General features: G+C 32.9%; 1 protein-coding gene across 3 annotated transcripts; it reads right to left on the bottom strand.

Moving 5' to 3' along the window:
* Positions 1-478: 478 nt before the first annotated feature.
* LOC139904147 (serine carboxypeptidase 24-like) lies at positions 479-24,167 on the bottom strand. Of its 3 annotated transcripts, XM_071886085.1 has the most exons (11): positions 23,785-24,167; positions 11,651-11,678; positions 8,008-8,030; positions 3,674-3,781; positions 3,455-3,550; positions 2,851-2,943; positions 2,464-2,549; positions 1,930-2,327; positions 1,738-1,833; positions 965-1,070; positions 479-865 (listed from the first exon to the last, which is right to left on the bottom strand). In XM_071886085.1, the coding sequence occupies exons 1-11, from the start codon at positions 24,065-24,067 to the stop codon at positions 722-724; spliced, it is 1,461 nt and encodes a 486-aa protein (XP_071742186.1). In that variant the 5' UTR covers positions 24,068-24,167; the 3' UTR covers positions 479-721. The 3 variants fall into 3 exon arrangements, with proteins under 3 accessions (XP_071742186.1, XP_071742187.1, XP_071742188.1); XM_071886086.1 differs by lacking the exons at positions 8,008-8,030; positions 11,651-11,678; XM_071886087.1 differs by lacking the exons at positions 2,851-2,943; positions 3,455-3,550; positions 8,008-8,030; positions 11,651-11,678.
* Positions 24,168-26,195: the final 2,028 nt, after the last annotated feature.

Raw genomic sequence — 26,195 nt, forward strand, 5'->3', positions numbered from 1 at the left:
AAGAAACTCGGACCAATTCGAGGGCATGGCTGGTAAAACCCCCTCCCCGATGCCTCCGCAACCCAATGTGCGAAAGACAACCTTTGGTGGATTTCAAGGACATGGAATAATCTTGTGTGCAATGTTGTAGTCCGGGTAGTCGAACTTCTGACCTCTAACAAAGAGTGTCAGACCAGTAACTCTTGAGCTACAACATAAAGGTTTTCATGACTTAGAGTATAACTGACACCCTATTAGAAATGGTATAGATGTTGAAGATGCATATCATGAATTATGTAAGATGTAGAATAATACTCGTATTTACGAACCTAATCAAACATGAAAATCTTAAATTACAAACTATACACTACAATGACATATCCAAGAGTGTACAAATCAATTTTCAATTATGTTATTATGTTGAGCTAGAACCTAATTATTGGTATGATTACTGTACTTCAAAAGTTTCTTTCGTAAAGAAGGTTTGATAATGGTAATACAATAGTACTAGTATTAGACTTTATGCTCTTACAATGTGGGAACAATGTGAAGTTATATGTGTGAAAAAAGAAAAAATGGAAACATATACCAGGGATGTGAAATTCATTGACAAATGTTTGATGCATTTGAGTAACAAGCAGGATAACGGTCGATCTACCTGACTGAATCAATCATGCCTATACTTACTAACCCACAATTTGTTGCAGGTTGATCATATTACTTCTAAAATTGCTAGTGTTTTTCATGATTTTGGTAAGTTTTTGCCTGCCAAGAACCGCTGGAATAGAAGAAACGCTCTTTTTGGCTGGAACAAAGGGACTTCATGACCAGCTCCTCGAACCGTTGCAAAGGTTAGTCCTTCATAAACTTCAGTCCATCCTGCTACCTGTTTATCAACACACATATTAACCAGCACATGGTCATTTTCAGTTAGAAAAGCACCAATCTTTATTATCAAGACTCAATTGGCTAACGTATATTGTACCTGGCCTTTCGAGTACCAGGGGTACCACGGTGTCTTGACCGTGAGATCTAGATGGCTTAGTGACATCCTTGTGGCAGTAACCGGTACAACCGAATCCGTATCACCACTGTATAAAAAAAACAGTTTTTTTTTTTTTTTTTTTCATTTTTGAGATGTTGGTAATCCAAATGAATTAAAGTTGGCAAGATAAACAAGCCGGATCAGTTAACATATCAAAACGAGTGCTCTTTCCCAGTGTCTCGAAACACGTCAGGTCAGATCAACCCAAAATACTCTGTGTTCCCAATAGTTTATACCTTCCTTTATACATCCAGTATGAATACAAATATATACTAAGTATCATTACATAAGCTGTGTTAAGGCCATTTATAAGCTGATTAGTTGGTTAAATCTATTAAAAACTACAGTGTGGGCTAGACCGATTTGACCTGTTTGAAGTATTTTCTTTGGCTATTTTCTGTTATTATACCCATTTTGACCGGTTACAGATAATACAATAACCTGATGTGCCTATTCACATGGGCGGATGTACATTAACACGTGCTACCAGTGAAACAAGTTACCTAGTGTAAAAAAGTTTAGGCTTTTAACTAATGACATGTGTAGCTAGTGTAAAAAAATAGGGTTCTAAACAGTAACACTGGTGGATGGACAATTATTATTATGTGATATCAGTGAGTACGATTCCTATATCCGCCACTGCCGGCTATTCATAAGTAAATGGATCGAAAGCACCACCTATATTTACAAAATCTTGTATGCGATAAGTTTACCTAAACACCCATATTCGATAACCAGCAGCAATTAGTTTCTTGTAAGTTGGTAGCATCGAAAACTGAGAATCCTTCCAGTTTTCCAAAAGTTCATCACTGCCAAAAAAAAAAAAACCAAGAACCTAATTAATCTCTAACATACAAGATACAACACTTGTCATAAAACATTGACATTATGGACAGACAAGCAACCTGCAAGCAGTCCACTTATACGCAATCCCTGTATTGTTTGCGTGCATTGCCTGTTGTACCTCAGGCCGGTTAAAATACTTCTCTGCGTTCTTTTCAATGCAAGGATCATAGCCTGAAACTCGTCTACGCATAAGACTATTCTTGAGTCTTGTTGACGTAACATTAACCGATGATTTGTTACAAGAAGGTGTGTAAATACTGTATTGATCAATCTCTCCAAACTCATTATTCCATGCATAATCGATTGCATTATCACATTTTTCAGTGTATTTTGTAGATTTGAAATTGCACGAACTCTTGATTGATTTGTAGGCTGTGTCTGATATAATCGAATGACTCCACCAATAATCTACTGTCCCAATGTTATCATATTGGTTATCTGTTACTGCATTCCCTACCTGCATTTAGTATTTATACACATTTACTATTATTATTTGTTACTCAAAATTTGAAATGCTTGTGTTTTGTATTGTGCAATTGGACAGCGTGATTTCGTCATTGTTTTGTTGAGTGTTTCGAAGAAAGTTAACTTACAATGAACCCTTTTAGATTGATGAATGAACCCGGGTGATTCTTGTTATAGTTATGAATTTTCTTGGCTAGTTGAGGAACATAATGACCTAAACAAAACAAATACTTATTAATTATCACCCAAATGCGGTTAGTTTCAGAAACAATAGGAACAAAGTTAAGGAACCAAACACATCCAAAAAAAAATTTAATCACCCCTTTTAGAATAAAGCTCTATCCCTAATATATAAATGATCTAATTCAAGATTTCAAGTTGACTACTTTTTAGCATAACTTGTTCTCTGTAGCCTGTTCCTTAAAGGTTGTATCTTGATTAAAAAATGATTATTTTACCCCTGTAATCTTGATAATATTGCTAGATGATACTTTTGTACAAAGTTTAAAAGTGACCTGCATAACTTTCTCCAGATATATAGAAATCTCTGTTTTTGTATTGTGGAAATCTTGTCATCCATTCTTTGAGGAACTTAAGTGCATCCCTGGCTGCATTACAGTTACAAAGAGTATAATTAACTACTTGTACTTGAGTTACTATTTTTGCTACTACGGAATGGCTGCATTACAGTTACAAAGAGTATAATTAACTACTTGTACTTGAGTTACTATTTTTGCTACTACGGAATATCAACGCTTTAACAGTATGCATCATTTTGTACAATTTACTTGTACTATGCAAGAGATGATGCATACCATGGTTGCCTCCTATTCTACCCGTCCCAAATCCATTGTCTTGTTTTGACTTTTGAGGTCTTTTTCTTCCAACTTTGACTTTATATATTTCTGTTTGTACTATATATTATTCGATGAAATTTATATCAATGAATTGGTTTTTGAATATACTTTTAAAGTTATAACGTTCATCAAGTATTATGTAACACATAAAAAATAATTTAAGGTCAAAGTTGAAAAGAAAAGACCTCTAAAGTCAAAACAGAACAATAGATTTGATCAAATTAGCATGAACATAAACGAGTTTATAATGATCAATAACTACCGGTTCTTTTGTCACCCGAGTTTCTAAGTTCGGTACTCGTGTTGGTATATGAGAAGCCGACACCAGCAGGAGATTCGAGGAATAGAATATTTGCCTCTGTATTATTGTATCATATAACATATAACATATAATTAAAAATTAAACTTAAACTGGGATGAATATTAATTTGAGAATTTTACTGAAAGATTTTAGTAAAAAGCAGTAACAAATTATGATCACCTAAATTCCAGGAATATTTATTGAGATAAAGGGAAGAAGCATTCTTGTGAATTCTGAATGGTCCAATTTCTTCTGATGCTCCATATGCTATTGATGAGCAACCTGGACCTGTATTTATTAAAAGGAATTCAATTCAATTCTGCTTATATCACTTTTTCAATTTTCCTTTTTTTTTTTTTAAAAAAAAAGTAACAATTAGATGAATGATAATGCTAAAAACGAACATATATTTCATAGCATTATTCCTCAAGAAAGACAAGCTTTTAGTTGCAATTGTTCTATTTACAAGTGATATTCGTTTAAATAATAAAAGGTGAAGACAAAAGACAGATTCGACGATTTGAAGACGCAAACGACCAAAAAGCTCAAAAGAACAAAAGACAATCAAAAAGGTTCCAATTATTGATAAGAAACGTCTCGAAATCACAAGAGTACAAGATTCAAAACGCAAAGTACAAGATATTAAATTGTACGCGAGGACGTTCGAAAAACCAGAACCGGGACCAGAGTCAACTCTTAACGCTCGACGCAACGGACTAAAAATTACAAGTTAACTATATATATAAATATAATATAATATATAATTAATTATATTAATTATATATATTTTATATATATATATTTAAAACCGTCGGCAGCAGGAAACTCCAAGGGTGTAAACTGAAAATACCTCTCCGCGACTCGCGGAGTTTGAAGGCTATTTGGCCGCGAGTCGCGGAGCCCCAAAAATCATTCCTGGCTATAAATCAACCCGAATTCTGATCAAAATCATCATTTTTTTCTTCTCTTCATACGAAGTAATATATATTTATATTTATAATTTATATTTTAATTTTAATTATAATTCTAATAATAAGGGTATGTTAGCGAATGTTGTAAGGGTGTAAGTCGAAATTCTGTCCGTGTAACGCTACGCTATTTTTAATCATTGTAAGTTATGTTCAACCTTTTTATATTAATGTCTCGTAGCTAAGTTATTATTATGCTTGTTTAAAACGAAGTAATCATGATGTTAGGCTAATTATTAAAATTGGGTAATTGGGCTTTGTACCATAATTGGGGTTTGGACAAAAGAACGACACTTGTGGAAACTAGGCTATGGGCTATTAATGGGCTTTATATTTGTTTAACTAAATGAAAGTTTGTTAATGTTAATATAAAGATTTACAATTGGGCGTCCCTATAAATTACCATATACACTCGATCGGACACGATGGGCGGGGTATTTATATGTACGAATAATCGTTCATTTAACCGGACACGGGAATGGATTAATAGCCACTAGAATAATTAAAACAGGGGTGAAATTACATTCAAGGGTAATTGGTGTAATTGTTAACAAAGTAGTAAAACCTTGGTTTACACGCAGTCGATAACCTGGTGTATTCATTAAACAAAGTATTAAAACCTTGTTACAATTCGAATCCCCAATTAGTTGGAATATTTATCTTCGGGTATAATAATAATTTGACAAGGACACTTGCAATTTATATTTATGACTGATGGACTGTTATGGACAAAAACCAGACGGACATATTGAATAATCCAGGACAAAGGACAATTAATCCATGGGCATAAAACTAAAATCAACACGTCAAACATCATGATTACGGAAGTTTAAATAAGCATAATTCTTTTATTTCATATTTAATTTCCTTTATTTTATATTTAATTGCACTTCTAATTATCGCACTTTTATTTATTGTTATTTTATTTAATCGCACTTTTAATTATCGTACTTTTAATTATCGCAATTTAATTTTATCGCATTTTTATTATTCGCAATTTCATTATCGTTATTTACTTTACGCTTTAATTTAAAGTCTTGTATTTATTTTATATTTTACATTAGGTTTTAACTGCGACTAAAGTTTTAAAATCGACAAACCGGTCATTAAACGGTAAAAACCCCCCTTTATAATAATAATATTATTTATATATATATATTTGTATTTTTATAAAAGTAAACTAATATAGCGTTGAGCTTTGTTTAAAGATTTCCCTGTGGAACGAACCGGACTTACTAAAAACTACACTACTGTACGATTAGGTACACTGCCTATAAGTGTTGTAGCAAGGTTTAAGTATATCCATTCTATAAATAAATAAATATCTTGTGTAAAATTGTATCGTATTTAATAGTATTTTCTGCTAAAATTTAATAGTATTTTATACCCCCCTGCTTTGACATCAAGTATTTTTGGCGCCGCTGCCGGGGAATCATCTTAAAAGCCGGAAGCGCAACGCTAATATAAAAAAAAAAAAAAAGATTTTTATCTACTTTTATTAAAAGTCGTTTTTGTAAAAAATTACGTTTTAATTATTCAAAAATATAAAAAGAAAAACAAAAATATAAGTATTTTTAGGATTTTGTTAAATATTTAAGTTTTATAAGTTTCTTTATCTTTATTTTAATTTATAAAAATATAAATTTTATTAAAAATCGTTTATTTAAAACTAAAAACAGAAAAAAAGAAAATAAAAAAAAAAATAAATAAAGAAAAAACGCGTAAAAAGTGAAACCTGTCAACTGTTTTTCTGAACCCCGCGACTCGCGGGGTTTTCCTTTTTAATTGCCGCGACTCGCGGAGGGCTTCTGACACACGGACAAAAACCCTAAAACCGCATTAATCACGGGTTATTATTTATTATTATTATTTAAACATTATTATTATTATTATTATTATTAGTTTTAAGTTTTATTTTTATTTAATTTATGTATTTAGTTTAAATAAGTTTAATTAAATTGTAAAATTAGTAGTTTTTATTAAATAAATAATATAAAAATAATATTTTTATAAAAATTGTACCTTTTACAACTTTTTGTATATTTTTATATTTTGTACCTTTTTAATCGTTGTAGCGTAACTTTTGTATTTTTAGCTCATAATTAATTTTAAACTTAGTTTTTGCTATAGTTATTTTTACTCCTAGATTTTTAGGCTTTGCCGTAGAATTCCTTAAGTGCTTTTTCTTTAGACTAAGATTTAGGTGCTTTAGAATTTTGCGACGCCTTTTTAAGTTTTAGTTTCTTTTTAAGTTATTTCCATTTGGGATTTAGTTTTTCCTGTAAGCTTTAATATTTTTAGACCTTTTACTATGTATCAATTATCATTCCAATTAGTAATTTCAATTTGCGATTATAATTTTAAGTTAGTTGTAGTAATAAGGTTAAATTAGTTAAGTATTTTTAAGTTTTTATAAGTTTCTTTTATTTTTCCGTCACCTTTTATTTTTCAATCATTTTTCTTTTTTCGACCTTTTGCGACGAACTCTTTTTCTCTCTTATTTCTCGCTATTTTAGTTTTAGGACTTAGATTTTTTTTTTCTACTTCTTATCTAAATTTCTTAAAATTACGAAAATTTATTTTAAGTGGTTAAATTGATAGACATCAAAATTTTCTGGTTCGTAGTAATAGTTGGATTTGTACGTGGACCGGGTTATTGGAGCCAAACAGTCCTCAATTATATTGAGACCAAACGAATCCTGCCCCTCTGCTGCATCTTTTGGCTATTCGAAACGTGGGCAAAATCAGAAAAGTCTATTGATTGGATAACTTATTATAATTTTTCTTTCCTTTTTAAAACTAATAGGATATTCTGTGAATGCACCGAGCAAGACGTTCACCACCTTTTGTACGTTCACCACCTGTAACTCGATCAAGACATCGTTTAACAAATATAACCGCCGTTGATTTTTCTTTAGAATCGTCATCCAGTCGACCAAGTACTTCAGTTCAAATTTCCGATAATCCATTTTTTGAACCCGACCTCACAATTGAGAATCCAGAAAATATTCAGGAACGGTTCATAGATCCTGAACCATTAAACTTTCCTCCGGAACCACCAATCATTCAAACAGAGATTGTTGAGGAACGAACTATTAAATCAGAATCATCTAGTGATACCGATTCAACAAATTCAATTATGGAGAATCTGGAACCTTTAAGTATGGAAGACCGAATGAGAGCTAAACGCACTGGCCAAGGTCACGCAATTACTCATCCAGACATTAATGCGCCAGATTATGAAATCAAAGGACAAATTCTACACATGGTGACTAATCAATGCCAATTTAGTGGTGCGCCGAAGGAAGATCCAAATGAACATCTACGTACCTTTAATAGGATCTGCACACTATTTAAAATACGAGAAGTGGAGGATGAACAGATATATCTCATGTTATTTCCCTGGACTTTAAAGGGAGAAGCCAAAGATTGGTTGGAATCGTTACCTGAAGGGGCGATTGATACATGGGATGTTTTAATTGATAAATTTCTTAAACAATTTTTTCCTGCATCTAAAGCCGTAAGACTTCAAGCAGAAATTGTTACGTTCACACAGAAGCCAAATGAAACTCTATATGAGGCGTGGACAAGATATGGAAAGTTGTTAAGAGGATGTCCGCAACATGGTTTAGACACCTGTCAAATAGTACAAATATTTTACCGAGGATGCGACATCACTACAAGAAAAGACATAGATATAGCAGCTGGTGGTTCTATTATGAAGAAAACCGAAACTGATGCTTACAAAATTATTGATAATACTGCTTCCCACTCGCATGAGTGGCACCAAGAAAAAGACATCATTAGATCATCTAAAGCAGCTAGAGCCGATTCTAGCCATGACTTAGATTCCATTTCAGCAAAGATAGATGCTTTCGAGAGACGAATGGAAAAGATGACTAAGGATATTCATGCTATACGAATTAGTTGTGAGCATTGTGGAGGACCACATTTGACAAAAGATTGTCTCAGTATTGAATTAACAATGGAACAAAGAGAGAATATTTCATACATAAACCAAAGGCCTGGAAATAATTATCAGAATAATTATCAACCACCAAGACCGATTTACAATCAAAACCAGAATTATAACCGAAATATTCCATACAATAACCAACAAGGTCCTAGCAATCAACAAGTATCCAATAATACTTACAATCAGCAAAGACCGAATTTTCAAAACAAACCGATGATAAAAAGCCGAATTTAGAAGATATGATGACGAAGCTAGTTGAAACTCAAACGCAGTTTTTCACATCTCAAAAACAAACCAATGAACAAAATGCTCAAGCATTTAGAAATCAACAAGCTTCTATTCAAAATCTGGAACAAGAAGTAAGTAACCTAGCAAGGTTAATAGGTGAAAGAAAACCGGGAAGTTTACCTAGTGATACGAATGCTAACCCCCGGAATGAAACAGCTAAAGCTATTACCACAAGAAGTGGTACAACACTTAAACCACCTGAAATACCTGTAACTTCTGATGAAACTATTCCTACTCCACAAGAACCACAACCTGATCAGGATAAGGAAAAAGAACCGGTAGTTGAGAAGGTTAATGAAGATAACACAGTTAAGGATAAACCTTATGTTAAACCATACCAACCACCACTTCCTTACCCGAGTAAAATGAAGAAAGAAAAACTTGAAGCCGAGCAATCCAAATTCTTGGATATGTTTAAACAGATAAATGTAAATCTTCCTTTCATTGATGTAATTTCAGGAATGCCAAGATATGCTAAATTCTTGAAAGATCTAATCACGAATAGAAAGAAAATGGAAGAACTCTCGGCTGTTACTATGAATGCTAATTGTTCAGCAGTGCTGTTGAATAAGATACCAGAAAAACTATCTGATCCAGGAAGTTTCACAATTCCATGTTTTCTGGGTAGTCTTAGTTCAATAGAAGCATTGGCTGATTTAGGTGCTAGTATAAATCTAATGCCGTATTCACTATACGCTAAACTAGACCTCGGAGAATTGAAACCAACAAGAATAAGCATACAACTAGCCGATAGATCAATAAAATATCCTAGAGGGATAATGGAGAACATGCTAGTTAAAGTTGGTACTTTAGTATTTCCAGTAGACTTTGTTGTTTTGGACATGGAAGAAGATTCTCAAGTTCCTCTCATATTAGGAAGACCATTCTTAAACACGGCTAAAGCAATGATAGACGTGTTCGGTAAGAAACTGACCCTAAGTATAGAGGATGAGAGTGTTACCTTTTCAGTTGATAGAGCAATGCAACAACCACAATCTGCAGATGATACATGTTATTATATTCAAACTATAGATGCACATGCAGAATTGTTAGAAGAATTTCCAGAATTACAAGGAACAGGAGAATGTTCTTTAGGAGAAAGTAATGAACCAATTGATGAAGCTGAAATGTTAGCTACACTTATAGCTAATGGATATGAACCAACAACAGAAGAAATTCAAATGCTAAAAGAAGAAGACAGATATCGATACAAATCATCGATAGAAGAACCTCCGAAATTAGAGTTAAAGCCACTTCCAAACCATTTGGAATACGCTTATTTACATGGTGAATCTGAATTACCTGTAATAATATCGTCTTCTCTTACTGAAAATGAGAAATCACAACTCATTTCTGTGTTGAAAGCTCATAAACCAGCCATTGCATGGAAGATTCATGATATTAAAGGAATAAGTCCTTCGTATTGCACACATAAAATCCTTATGGAAGAAGGTCATAAAACGTATGTGCAACGCCAACGAAGACTAAATCCTAATATGCAAGATGTAGTTAAGAAAGAGATTATTAAACTGCTAGATGCAGGTTTGATATATCCAATCTCTGATAGTCCATGGGTAAGCCCAGTTCAATGCGTGCCTAAGAAGGGTGGCATGACTGTCATCACAAATGAGAAAAATGAGCTTATTCCTACTAGGACTGTAACAGGATGGCGTGTATGTATTGATTATAGAAAATTAAATGACGCCACCAGAAAAGATCACTTTCCCTTACCTTTCATAGATCAAATGTTGGAAAGATTAGCCGGAAATAGTTACTACTGTTTTCTAGATGGATTTTCCGGATATTTTCAAATTCCAATAGCACCCGAAGATCAAGAGAAAACCACATTCACGTGCCCTTATGGTACTTTTGCTTACAAACGCATGCCATTTGGACTTTGCAACGCCCCTGCAACCTTTCAAAGGTGTATGATGGCGATTTTTCACGACATGATAGAAGAATGCATGGAAGTATTCATGGATGACTTTTCAGTCTTCGGTGATACATTTAAATCATGTCTAGTTAATCTGGAACGAATGCTAATTAGATGCGAAAAATCAAATCTAGTACTTAATTGGGAGAAATGCCATTTCATGGTTAAAGAAGGCATCGTTCTTGGACATAAAATTTCAAAAGAAGGAATTGAAGTGGATAGAGCTAAAGTAGATGTAATTGCTAAACTTCCACATCCCACCAATGTTAGAGGAGTTAGGAGTTTTCTAGGGCATGCCGGTTTTTACCGACGTTTCATAAAAGATTTTTCAAAAATTGCCACTCCTATGAATAAACTCCTAGAAAAGGATGCGCCATTCATCTTTTCAGATGAATGTATCAAATCTTTTAATATTCTTAAAGAGAAACTCACTAATGCACCGATCATGATAACACCAAATTGGAATCTACCATTTGAACTAATGTGCGATGCAAGTGATTTTGCAATGGGAGCCGTTTTAGGACAAAGGATTGAAAAAAGATTTCAACCTATATATTATGCTAGTAAGACATTACAAGGAGCACAAACGAACTATACAACTACTGAAAAAGAACTCCTTGCTATTGTCTTTGCTTTTGACAAATTTCGATCATATCTCGTTCTAGCAAAAACGGTGGTCTATACCGACCATTCTGCTCTTAGATACCTATTTTCAAAACAAGATGCTAAACCAAGATTAATCCGTTGGATCTTACTCTTACAAGAGTTTGATATTGAAATCCGAGATAAAAAAGGAGCAGAAAATCTCGCCGCTGATCATCTTTCTCGTCTTGAAAATCCCGAATTAGAAGTTCTGAATGAATCGGCCATACAAGACAACTTTCCTGATGAATATCTATTGAAGATAGATTATAAAGAAATCCCATGGTTTGCAGACTATGCAAACTACTTAGTTTGTGGATTCCTTGAAAAAGGATTATCGTACCAAAGACGAAAGAAATTCTTCAGTGATATAAAACACTATTTCTGGGAAGATCCACATCTGTTCAAAAGTTGTCCCGATGGAATAATACGCCGATGTGTATTTGGAGATGAAGCTAGTAAAATATTAAACCATTGTCACACAGGACCAACAGGAGGGCATTATGGGCCTCAACTAACAGCAAGAAAAGTTTATGAAGCTGGATTCTATTGGCCTACAATTTACAAAGACGCACACCTTCTTTGCAAATCCTGTGATGCATGTCAAAGGGCCGGAAGAATAAGTCAACGTGATGAAATGCCACAAAATGTCATCCAAGTATGTGAAGTATTTGACATTTGGGGTATTGACTTTATGGGTCCATTTCCAAAATCTCATAATAATTTATATATACTCGTAGCCATTGATTATGTATCTAAATGGGCGGAAGCACAAGCTCTCCCAACCAACGATGCACGAGTTGTAGTCAACTTTTTAAAACGTCTTTTTGCAAGGTTTGGAACACCGAAAGCTTTAATAAGTGATCGGGGTACTCATTTCTGTAATAATCAACTTGAGAAAGTTCTTAAAAGATATGGAGTAACTCATAAAATCTCCACCGCATATCATCCACAAACAAGTGGACAAGTTGAAAATACTAACCGAGCTTTAAAACGTATTCTAGAGAAAACCGTAGGATCAAATCCGAAGGAATGGTCCATTAAATTGGAGGATGCACTCTGGGCTTTTAGAACAGCCTACAAAACTCCAATTGGAAACACACCTTTTAGACTTGTTTATGGAAAAGCATGTCATCTTCCAGTAGAAATTGAACACAAAGCATTTTGGGCTTTGAAGACATGTAATCTTGATTTACATGAAGCCGGACGTCTACGATTAAGTCAACTAAACGAATTAGAAGAATTAAGACATGAAGCATACGAAAATTCGTTAATCTATAAAGAAAGAACGAAGAAATGGCATGATAAAAGAATCAGAAGTTCAAAAGAATTCAAAGAAGGAGACAGAGTTCTTCTTTTCAATTCACGATTCAAGCTATTTCCTGGAAAATTGAAATCAAGATGGTCTGGACCATTCATAGTCAAAAGAGTTTTCCCATACGGAACGATAGAATTAATAAATTCAAATGGGATTGAATTTAAAGTTAATGGTCACAGAGTTAAACATTACATACATGGTCCGATGAAAGTCGACAACGAAGTTAATCACAATTTCGACACCACAGCTAACTAAGTGTGGGGAGAATCAAGTCTTTAAAGGAAAAATATGTATTTCTGTTAAAGTTAGATTGTCTGTTTTCGTGTAGTTCTCGAAAATGGAACACGTATGGTCTTTCCCTAGCAGACCCTAAAGAACTAGTCTTCTCCCCCCATTCTGAATTTTTATTTTTTTTAGGTTTTTACAAAATGAAGACTGCCTGTGAATTAAACCATGGTCTAATGCTACACGCTTTGATCACTAAACGTAATAATGACATACTCCCGAGTGAAATAGTATCAGTAATCAGAGAAAGAATGGACGGAGTTAGAAAAGGATCCAGATGCGAAGATAATAAGTTACAATTTGGTAAAGGAAAATCAAAATCCGCAGCGAAAAGAAGAGCACGACACCTAGAAAAATGTCACAAATGCGGAAAATGGTCACATGGAGGTAAATGTTCAAATAATCAAACCTATTCAAATACCGAATTTGTTACTTTATGCAGAGACGGACCGTTCATATGTTTAGAAGAAAAGACAATGAATGCTAGAGGTTACGCCTATGCAGCCATGGAAAACCAATTAAACCGACTATCTTATGAATATAATAGATCATATAACTAAGAAATCTATTTCACAGGTATGTCTGTACAGTTTTTATTTTTATTTTTATTTTTAACCTTTTGATAATAAACGCTAATTTGTTCGCTAAAAAGTATTAAATTGGTATTAAATAAAATTAGGTTTGGCGACCGAAATTATTGATATCATTCAAAAATTTATTACATCACTGCGAAATTTAACGTTTATTCTTAAGGTATAAATATCTTTAATCAATCAACCCAAAATATTTCAAAAATTCGTCATGAGTTAAATTAGGTCTTGGAACCGAAATTACTTTACCGAAAAGAGGGGCGCATATTTTTGATAATATTTGATTGATTAAAGTGGGATAAAAAGACAAAAAGATTTTTTTTAATTTATTTTTTATTATGTTTTTAAAATTAATATTTAAATCTTAAATTAATATTGTAAACTTTGTAAAAACAATATATTTAAAATTGTAAATATTTGAAAAATTAATATAAGTTTGGTGTGAATTTATAATATGAATTTTTAAATTAAGTTTGGTGTGAATTTTTAATTTTTAAAAATATTAATTTTTAATTTTATGCATTTTAAATTTTAAGTTTGGTGTGAATTTTTAATTTTTAATATTAATTTTGAATTTTATATTTATGTTGTGTGAATTTAAAAACAAAAATTTACTTTATCTCATTAAGTTAAGAATATGATTTTTAAAATTCGTCGTAAGTTGAAGACTAGGTCTTTGAACCGAAATTGCTTTACCCAAGGGAGGGACGAGAACTTTTATTATCATTATTTTTAATCTTATTGATTTAAAGTATGCCAAAAACATTAAAAAACCCAAAAATCTTAGCTTTTAAAACAATCGCTACAAAAAGACAAATTTTAAAATTTTGTCGAGGGACGGACTAGGACATCGATCCGAAACGACCTCGTCCTAAATAACAAGGGAAACAAAATTTTAAAATTAATTTCTTAATTGTTTTATAAGTTAAAGATTATAAAAAAAAAAAAAAAAAAAAAAAAAAAAAAAAAAGTAACTCCGAGACTCGCGGAGTTTTAAGTGAAAACCTCCGCGACTCGCGGAGGGACAAAATTACAGAAAAAAAATATAACCAGCTGCTCGATCAGTTTATCTCCCCCACACAAAAATAACCCGAACAAACTGCGAAAAAGAACCCGAAAATACACCCAAAAACACTCCAAAAATCTCAATTTTTAACCGTTAATCACCAAATTTTTTGCTACAATCATGTTGAGAAGGATGATATCTAGGAACTACTCAAGAAAACAGGTACAATTACACCCCAAATCACCTTTAAATCCGAATTTTAGTGTGTTCTTGAGCATATTTTCATAATTTGAATTTTGTTAATTTTTAGTGTAATTAGTGTTAAATTGTTAGTATATTATGCATGTATAACCTAGATTGATGCTTGTTAACATGATTTGAAGCCAAAAACTTCAAAATTTTTAGAATCTAGGGTTTGTGTTCTTGAGCAAATTTGGGGCTTTTTGATATAAACAGGTTATGGCCGATTTTTGTCATGAATTGTTGCTAAATTGAGTAGTGTAACATGTCTAGGTAGTTAAATGATCCAAACTTTGAGCCTAAACATGATTTTGAGAATTAAAGTGGACTTTTTCAAGTCCAAAATTCATGAACTTGATTTTTGAAAGATAATGCCATTTGAGACTTGTTTATTTGCTAGTAATGATTATTTTGACATGTTATTTGAGTTGAATGCTTATGAACTTGGCGAAAATTTTCGTATATGATTATTTGAAAAAGTGTAGATTTGATAAAAATGTGAAAATGAGCTTAAGTTTGATATAAATTGATAATGTCATTGTAATTATTTTGATTGATGATTTTGCTGACACTAATGCATATTTGGATGCACAAAATTTGTGTTTGATATATTTTGCAGAATGAAAGGGGTGAATCTTCATCCCAAGCCCGCCATGCTCCTGCTGAGAACTTAGAACAACAGGAGGTAGATAACTACTACAAGCAGGATGTACCTCATCCAGTCATGACCTTTTCAGATATGCACTTGGAACAGTTGCACCCGAACCTGCGATTTGACAGACTTTGGATAGATTATCCAAAATATCAACGGGGTTTGCATACTCTTCACTCTAAGGTTGTTGAGGTACCGAGGGTCATAGAATGGGGACCCTTGGAAGCTGTAGAATTGGCCGGGCCAATTAGGGAATTACTGGTACAGAGGTATGGTAATTCTTATTTTAATGACTGGATATGTTTATTCACCATACGCAGACCTGTATATAAAGTATGGTGTGAAGAGTTGTTATGTAGTATAGAGTTGAATGATCGGGTAGCTAGTTTAACCGATCGTTCTTTTATTAGATTTTTGTTAGGCGGTTCGATGCGCCACATGTCTTTACTGGACATGGCTCAGGCTTTACGTATATATACGCCTGAGGAATTAGCGTCTGCCGATTGTAGAGGATTGATACTAAACGGTAGGAAAATAGATGAAAATTTTGATACACACGGTGTGTGGAGTCAAATGACAAGCCATCACCGTTTTAAAGGGGGAAACTACTCTTATTTGGATATAGATAGAGCCGAATTAAGAGTAATACATAGGTTTTTAGCTAATTCGATTACACAAAGGGGTAAAAACAAAGAAAAGGTAAATGAACAAGATTTGTTTTACCATATGTGTATTCGAGACCCACACAGCGCTGTAAGTATACCATATTGTGTGGGTTATTATTTATCAGCTATGGTTCGAGGGATGCGTCCACATAGCATAATAGGAGGTGGTATTTTTATTACTTTGATTGGTGAATATCTCGGTGTGGATATAAGTCGGGGGGGATTATTAGTAGAAGAGCCGGAACCCCGCGACACTATAGGTTTAAATGTATACCATGGTGCGAAAGTGTTGAAGCGGCGAAATAACGCCGCAGTACGATACAATGGTAGACATCCACAGGTAGAGAGAAACCAGGAACAAGGTAATGTAGGAGGGGGGCAAGAAATGCACAGGTTTATAGCTTCTCAGGAATACGAAAATGCTAGACAGAGAGCATTTGAGGATTGGCAAGTTCATCAGAACCAGATCATAGCGCATTGCCAACATATAGGTAGAAACTATATTCCTACACCGAAACCCGTCTTCCCTCCTTGGTCGATAGAGATGCAGCCACCATATCCTACGTATGACCCTGCCGAAGCATTCTATAGCACTTATGGTTATGCGTGGAACCCCTATTGGTACCAATATCATCCTTAGTTACTTTTTATTTTTATTATTTTGTAATTTGTAATTATTGATACATTTAATATTTTTGTTTATATTGTAATCATTTTTATAATTTCTAACTTTTATTCTTAGATTTTAATAATTTTTGAATGTGGGGTAATAAACCAAACTTCAAAAATATGTATATATGTTTGCAGTTTATCTTATGTACACAACAGGGTAAAACAACGCATTTTCAAAGACTGGCATTAAGTTCAGCAAAAGCAAGTAATTTTGACGACAAAGATGCAAAATATATGTGAAATAACAACAAGACGGAATGAACAAATGATGTGCACCATTTATCATTCAGCAAACAAACGCCAATATATTTGGAAACTTTGGTAAAAATTTAATCATTTTCACACAAATCACCCTCAATAATTTAAATTGTTACTGATTTCTTGCAAATGAGGGCATTGCAAGATCTTAAGTGTGGGAAGGGGTTAAATTCTTTCGGATTTTAAAATTTTTATATTAAACACTTGGTTACCATTAAAAATACTAGTAAAGCAGTAGTTGTATTAGAATCTAGTGCTCTCTGATAAAAAAAGAACAGCCCTAGTCTTATATACTGACTACCCAATTCTAGTAAAATTTTTCAAAATTTTCAATTAAATGAATTAAAATCATGTTTATACATATTTATGAACGATAAAACTAGGTTTTAACACCGAAATTATTGTTACCTCGGAAAGGACATAAATTGAGAAACAAACTAAAATGTTAAAATTCATTTAAAATGGAATAGAGGACGATAAAAAGAAAAATAAAAAGCCAAGTGTGGGAAAATTTACCAAATTATTTTAAACATATGTCACATATATCTGTAACAAATAACTGAAAATACTTTTGCTTTGGACTAAACTAAACTGTTTTACCCGATGAAAGAAAAGAAGAGATGGATCTACACGATGAATCAATTCCATCATTAAAAGGAAGTAAAGTCTTCCGAAAAAGACACGCGCTTCTTGATTTAGGTCATGAAGTTGTCGTTCAGACCAGCTGTAGGTTGACGAAAAATCTAGAAAAGTCATCACTAAAATCAGCTGGACATCCACGGACCTCAGCATTAAACAGGGTCGCCAAGTGGTCAGATTTATCCTAACCATGAGAAGGATTTATCTCGTACAATGGGGGGGCACCGTGCAAATTAGCTGGATAAGACTAATAAATCAGATCCCCAGAAAGGATAATCTCCTTAAAGATTAAAAATCAGCTTTTAAGACTGATATTACTCAATCCTAGAGATTGACCTTAAAGATTGAGAATTCAAACTCATGGAATTCAATGATATCTAAACTCGAGCTTGAACGAGAAAATATTTTGATCAAAAATACAAACCGATTTGTTTTCTGAAAACCCTATTTTCAATGCGTTCATTACCATTGAACGTAAAATCCTAGGAATTCACCTGGAATTCATTAGGTCACCTGAACTAAATCGGGTGTCAACCGTAAGAACGGTGGTTGCATAGCATGGTCAAAGACAGGACTTTGTGCCAAACCGAAAAATTATAAGGGTGAGCTTTACTATTGCTCCTACCAAGAATAGTAATTGCATCCGACACGTTATAGACCATAATCAAAAGCATGTCACGGGACATTGCCTTAACAGTTGCTTGTTCAACGCTTTCCTTTACAACCGGACGGTAGTTTGCCGAAAGGTAATATACGGAACAAGTAAACTGGACGTGTTGCTTTCCAAATACAAGGTTAGCAAGTGGGTGACACAAAACCGCAAGTTTTGAGCTAAAATTTTCAAATCTGAAACCCACCAAACCCACAAAAATATTTTGCAAACACCGGTAAAGGGTTATTCCGGAAAACTTATCTAGGGTAAAAACTAGATTTAATTTTCAAAAGATCAAATGTTTTCATAAAGATCCAATTTCCTTAATGGATCTAAATTTTTATAGTCATGTGGGACTGTAAACCATATCGTTACTACCATTGTTTATACCGCCGTATAGAAATCACTGATGTACAAAGTGTGAAGAATAAAGAAGTGATTCTAGTATTTCAAGACAATATTGCTTGAGGACAAGCAACGCTCAAGTGTGGGAATATTTGATAATGCTAAAAACGAACATATATTTCATAGCATTATTCCTCAAGAAAGACAAGCTTTTAGTTGCAATTGTTCTATTTACAAGTGATATTCGTTTAAATAATAAAAGGTGAAGACAAAAGACAGATTCGACGATTTGAAGACGCAAACGACCAAAAAGCTCAAAAGAACAAAAGACAATCAAAAAGGTTCCAATTATTGATAAGAAACGTCTCGAAATCACAAGAGTACAAGATTCAAAACGCAAAGTACAAGATATTAAATTGTACGCGAGGACGTTCGAAAAACCAGAACCGGGACCAGAGTCAACTCTTAACGCTCGACGCAACGGACTAAAAATTACAAGTTAACTATATATATAAATATAATATAATATATAATTAATTATATTAATTATATATATTTTATATATATATATTTAAAACCGTCGGCAGCAGGAAACTCCAAGGGTGTAAACTGAAAATACCTCTCCGCGACTCGCGGAGTTTGAAGGCTATTTGGCCGCGAGTCGCGGAGCCCCAAAAATCATTCCTGGCTATAAATCAACCCGAATTCTGATCAAAATCATCATTTTTTTCTTCTCTTCATACGAAGTAATATATATTTATATTTATAATTTATATTTTAATTTTAATTATAATTCTAATAATAAGGGTATGTTAGCGAATGTTGTAAGGGTGTAAGTCGAAATTCTGTCCGTGTAACGCTACGCTATTTTTAATCATTGTAAGTTATGTTCAACCTTTTTATATTAATGTCTCGTAGCTAAGTTATTATTATGCTTGTTTAAAACGAAGTAATCATGATGTTAGGCTAATTATTAAAATTGGGTAATTGGGCTTTGTACCATAATTGGGGTTTGGACAAAAGAACGACACTTGTGGAAACTAGGCTATGGGCTATTAATGGGCTTTATATTTGTTTAACTAAATGAAAGTTTGTTAATGTTAATATAAAGATTTACAATTGGGCGTCCCTATAAATTACCATATACACTCGATCGGACACGATGGGCGGGGTATTTATATGTACGAATAATCGTTCATTTAACCGGACACGGGAATGGATTAATAGCCACTAGAATAATTAAAACAGGGGTGAAATTACATTCAAGGGTAATTGGTGTAATTGTTAACAAAGTAGTAAAACCTTGGTTTACACGCAGTCGATAACCTGGTGTATTCATTAAACAAAGTATTAAAACCTTGTTACAATTCGAATCCCCAATTAGTTGGAATATTTATCTTCGGGTATAATAATAATTTGACAAGGACACTTGCAATTTATATTTATGACTGATGGACTGTTATGGACAAAAACCAGACGGACATATTGAATAATCCAGGACAAAGGACAATTAACCCATGGGCATAAAACTAAAATCAACACGTCAAACATCATGATTACGGAAGTTTAAATAAGCATAATTCTTTTATTTCATATTTAATTTCCTTTATTTTATATTTAATTGCACTTCTAATTATCGCACTTTTATTTATTGTTATTTTATTTAATCGCACTTTTAATTATCGTACTTTTAATTATCGCAATTTAATTTTATCGCATTTTTATTATTCGCAATTTCATTATCGTTATTTACTTTACGCTTTAATTTAAAGTCTTGTATTTATTTTATATTTTACATTAGGTTTTAACTGCGACTAAAGTTTTAAAATCGACAAACCGGTCATTAAACGGTAAAAACCCCCCTTTATAATAATAATATTATTTATATATATATATTTGTATTTTTATAAAAGTAAACTAATATAGCGTTGAGCTTTGTTTAAAGATTTCCCTGTGGAACGAACCGGACTTACTAAAAACTACACTACTGTACGATTAGGTACACTGCCTATAAGTGTTGTAGCAAGGTTTAAGTATATCCATTCTATAAATAAATAAATATCTTGTGTAAAATTGTATCGTATTTAATAGTATTTTCTGCTAAAATTTAATAGTATTTTATACCCCCCTGCTTTGACATCAATGAATCAAATCATGATCATTATACAGAATTATAATAATAATCTCCCATTTAATATATAGAATGTAGTATTGTCATTCTGGGTAACATATCCTTATTTTACTGACAATTTATTCTTAAATTCCACATAAATACTTCACAGTTAACGTACTCCTTAACTACCCATAATAATATATTTATATAAATTTACAATGACATAAAAATTTCCTTCAGTTATTAATCTTGACTTGTCACTTTTCTCCAAATTTAATTGAAATCAATACAATATAGAGAGAATAAATATGATAGTATATGTTCAGCCTATCTTTTCAAATGTGTACACATTCTAAATACAGTAGTTAATACTCAGAATAATTGAAGAATGCAAAACTGCACACTCTTTCTTTAATGTTTTAAGACATATATTATATATACAATACAATATACATATAACTTGGCCTTGAATGTTGATGTAGTGCCAGCACATATAGATGCTATATGATCATCAGAGTAATTAAATTAAACACATATAGATATATAATAGATTGACAGACTGAATTATATTAAATTTGACAAGATATATGAATATGACAAGTAGCTAACCCACCATCAAGAAACCTAGCTAGCACACACTAAATGTGCATGCCTCTTCACAACAATTCACCACTTATTATATTTGGTTATACATAAGTTCATATATCTATATTTGATTATGTTATTGCTGTGTATAAATATTTAGACATACAGTTGATGTGCGTATCAAAAACGTACACAATATTGTTGGATTAATTAGTTTATCCTAAGTATTGGTTTAGTAAGTATTTATTAGATCAACAGCAGCAACAACAACAACAACAACAACAACAGTACCCAATCTCACATATGAGGTATGGGAGAATGGGAGAAGTGAGACGAGTTTAATTAATTGTTAATTAGTTTTATTAAGTAGTTTGTGTATTTGACTGATTATTGTTTTAAAATGGTGGTCAAATAAGAAATGGTCTAGTGGCTAATACGGAGCACGTAGCTAGAGTAGCTGGTAGTTACATCCGAGTAAAATGGGTACATAACGTGGGTTATAAAGGGGCAGTAGTTTGCTCCACTTTGTTGTTTACATGGACTATTTATAGTCCCTTTGTTATTAAAAAAAATTGTGAAGTTTTATCTTTTTTTCTTCACAGAGCATATTATTGTTGCTAAAGGGCCTCTTTTTATACAAATATAAATTACATAATCCAGTCTCGCAGAGGCGGGGCATGGGGAGGTACAACTAAAGCAGTCATCAAGGGTAGATGTAGTGTGTTAACACTGTTAGCACGTGTTACTAGTGAAATAAGTCATTTGGTAGAAATTTTTTAAGCATTTACTTTTGTGACACTCAAAACATTTTTCTTGACGACAAATTTTCGCATCGAATATTCTCATTTGCGATCCACACACACTAGGTAGGAAACTCCAAGGATTGACCCGTGTTGCTTGATAACTAATCGCGGGTTTCAGGATGCTTGACAACTAATTGCGAAAAAATCTTGGAGAAAACCTCCCCCTTATCGGAATTGAACCCGGGTTGCTTGACAACTAATCGCGGGTCCCCTTACTAAGGTTTGAAAACCACTCAGGCAACGATTCTTAGATTCGCCAATAAAAGTCATACCTTGAAGGGAGACTACTTTCTAAAAGGACCTCTTGCTAAATGTTATTAATTCAATTGATGTACGTGTATAATAACCAGTGGGTCATAGCTCAGTGGTCACCGAGTTCTCTGTGAAACCGTAGATCCACGTTCGAATCTTGATAACGCTCAAGATCAAATTAAAATGGGCTCTTGATCAGGCGGAGTTGCCAATGTGCGCAATTCACTTGGTTACGGGTCTCGTCGCGCGAGGGGCTCGTCACCCAGAGTTTTATTCGTTAGCGGGACCCAATGTGGTTGTCGCTAGGGAGCTTTTCTCTAAAAAAAAAAAAAAAAGATATACTCAGTATAATATTTCCTTATATATAATATAGTTTTCTTTGTATGACAGATCAAGCTGTATATATATTTATATTTATATTACTCCATCTGTTCCATCTTAAGTGTTCATTGTTGACTTTTCAAAAAAAAAATTGTCAACTTTGACCGTAATTTTTATTTGTGTTATATAATATTTGATGAAAATTATATGAACGAAAACACATTTACAGTGGAGTATATGTGTAAAGTTTATGTATGCAAATTATATAAAAGGTAGACTTAAATTTTGTTGTTTGCGACATTGAGATATTTATAAAGATGATCTGGATACAGTTGAGGCACGTACTCGCTCTTTGCCTAGGTTGGGTTGAGTTGAATTGAGTGAGTTGGGTAGGATGTACATGCCTCTAGACATTAAGGGCAGTTAAACATGCATTAAATATGGTCTTGAATTTTATACACGTGAAAGTAGGGTAGATACATGAGACAATATATGTGGATGGGATTAAGGTTAATCATCATCAACATATCAAAACACACGCTACTAATCATTACCAAATCATTTCATCCCATTCTATGATTTGATTACTATTACTATGTTTTTATATAATTTCCTACAAAAATATATACTTCGTATAAAAAAGAGCATAACCGTTTTTAACACATTAATTGGTTCTTAAAATATATATATATATATGCGTGTAATTCCTAAATTATAATACGATACTTGCAAATTCTTTCACCAAATGGTTTAGGACTTATCTTTGATGATTCCGAATCAACTGTTCAACTCTTACTTGAAAAAAAGACATATATTATATTTGGTACTTAAAGTGGGCGTATGAAAGTACATGAACATAGACACACAGTACGGAGTATTTGTTTACCCGTTTATATATAGTAAGTGTATAAGTTTGTAGAGAAAAAACAAACAAAAGGAACTTTTTAATTAATTTCCTGAATTACTCCGTAGTTTATAGCCTTGTTGTTTAAAATGACAAACATTATAGGTTTGGTTGAATATATATTACTGAATAAAATTATATAATGCATGGCTTAATTGAAATTAAATTGGTAAATAAAGATTACCTCCATTGAGCCAAAGAACAAGAGGCTTATCTTGTGGATTGACTGCTTCAGTTAACCAGTAAAAAAGGCCTCTACCATGTTTCTTGTGCACCGTAACATAGCCCGAAAATTGCGAAAACTCAACTGCCGGTTGCCCTGGTAATGCAGTGATTCGATCATTTTCTTGTTCTTGGGTTAGTGATGAAACTGTGGTGATTAGTGTTATGAGAAATAAACACATAACAAATAGCTGCTGCAGATTCATAACAGCAATTAGTATTAATTTTCTTCTTTGTCCTAGCATTTATCTCTGATCTTTTTTCTCCCCACCTAGCTCTAGCTAGGTTGTGATGTCTATACGTTATATAGAGGAAGAGAAGGAAGGAAATTATAAGTTAATTCGGAGTATTTGCTTTACTTATTTACTCCGTGTTTATTTAAAACTATATGAATATGAAGGTTAGAGAGAGAGAGAGAGAGAGAGAGAGAGAGAGAGAGAGAGAGAGAGAGAGAGAGAGAGAGAGAGAGAGAGAGACCATGAGCTAGAGTAGCAAGGTAGATTAGTTATGAACGTTTAAAAGAACACAACCATAAATGGTGACAAAATATCAATATCTACATTCCATTATAATTCGTTAATAGTGACGTGTTGAGAGGTAGGGGTGAGATGTTTGGATGACGTGCTGAGATCACTCTCAACTATGACATACTTCCTTAACTTTTTTTTAGTGTCACATCAGCTTTCCTCTTTTCATTTTCCTTTTCACTTCCTCTCATAACGCTCTCATAACACACAATTGTCAACCATGACATATTTTCTCAAATTTTATTATTATTATATTATTATTATTATTATTATTATATTTCGATAATATATACACTTTTATAAATAATACTATTATTAAAATAAAAACACACTTAAATTAATTAAAATAAAACAATTACAATTTATTAAAAGTCCTAAAAATTAAAAAAATTACAATAATTAAAAAGTCCTAATACAATTACTACTTTAAAATCCTAAAATGAAATTTTGTACATGGATCATTTTCATATGGGTCAAAGTGTTGTCCATCTTCATCGTCTTCTTCTTGAATTTCTTCATCATCATCATCATCAAATTCCAATTACAGATAAATTCGATTTGAACGGAAGGCGAGATCGAGTTTCTTTTATACCGTTCCATTGATCCTCGGTACGAAGGTAAAGAGCGGAAAATTCCGGTATACAGTCGTAGTCATAATATAACACGTTTGTGTGTTGAAACAGTACATTTTGTTTCAAAAATTCAAGCAAGCCTTCTAAACAAACATCTCGAATGTCAATGTCTTCAAATAAAATGTTTTAACCACGTTTGTAATCATATAATTTGGATTCGTAGTCGAATTCACTGACGTAATAAACATCGAATGAGACGATAATCGGGGAAACTGTCAACATTTTTGAAGATGTGTGTGAAATGTATTTTTGATTTTGAATTTTGTGTTTTGAGTTTGAAGATAAATATATACGTTGCATTAAAATATATCCGTTGCAACCATTCTGGTGCCCTACAAGATGCTTCACAAAGAAATGAACGAGGGCGAAGTGGTGTTTGGTAATCGAGGGCGGCCATAGCATGGGCAATGTCATCAGCGCCCTCGATAGCATACTTGAGGGGGGGTGCATAGCACCACAGATGGGAGTGGTCTAATAATCTCATAAATAATGAGGAACGTGTTGGGGGTAGGGGTGGGTATTTATAATTTCTTTTTCATTTTATTATTATATAAATGATTTTAGTTTTTATTTTGTATAATTAGTGATGTTATTATTTTGTAATTATAAAAAATAAATTATATTAATTAAACACACTTAACTTAAAATTAATAACACGGTTACATTATTTCAAAGGTCCTAAAATAAAAAATTACAATATTTAAAATGTCATAAACTTACATTTTTTTAGAAAGTCCTAAAACGTGAAAAGTACAATACTAAAAATATTAAAACTACTCGTCGTCTTTATCTGACAACTGAATTAATTCGTCGTACTCTTCGAGCGAGTTCTTCTTCATCTTCAAGCAACGTTTCCTTTCCTCTGGGTTCGGTATGTTTGAGATGTACAAAGACGACATAAATTTTGTAGCTTCGAGTGCGGCTTTCATAAGTTCCGTATTGGTGATTGTGTCCATTTGGTGAAGCTTTTCCCAATAACGCATCTTCAGTTCGAAACCATCTGTAGTCGTTATCGTTGAATTTGCTTGCTACGGCAGCCCATAAATAATTTCTTTTTTTTAAGTTTTCGGTAATCGAATCCTCAGACGAATCAATCCAGCATTTTCCAACCAAACCTCTACAGTAGTTGTTGCCCAAATTTTTTTGTTGCACGAATCTCGTGCCTTATATTTGCCTTTTCGATGGTGACTTTGTTTTCTCCTCGTGCCACCGGG

Source organism: Rutidosis leptorrhynchoides, chromosome 4 (assembly GCF_046630445.1).
Source record: "Rutidosis leptorrhynchoides isolate AG116_Rl617_1_P2 chromosome 4, CSIRO_AGI_Rlap_v1, whole genome shotgun sequence".
Lineage (NCBI taxonomy): Eukaryota > Viridiplantae > Streptophyta > Magnoliopsida > Asterales > Asteraceae > Rutidosis > Rutidosis leptorrhynchoides.

Coding starts and splice junctions, on each gene's coding strand:
- LOC139904147 (XM_071886085.1), bottom strand. CDS start 24,067: ATGCTAGGACAAAGAAGAAAATTAATACTAATTGCTGTTATGAATCTG. Junction 3,782..8,007: donor CATTTGGCTTCTGTGTGAAC/GTAACAATTTCT, acceptor TAATAAATACAG/GTCCAGGTTGCTCATCAATA. Junction 2,550..2,850: donor ATCTGGAGAAAGTTATGCAG/GTCACTTTTAAA, acceptor TGTTTTGTTTAG/GTCATTATGTTCCTCAACTA.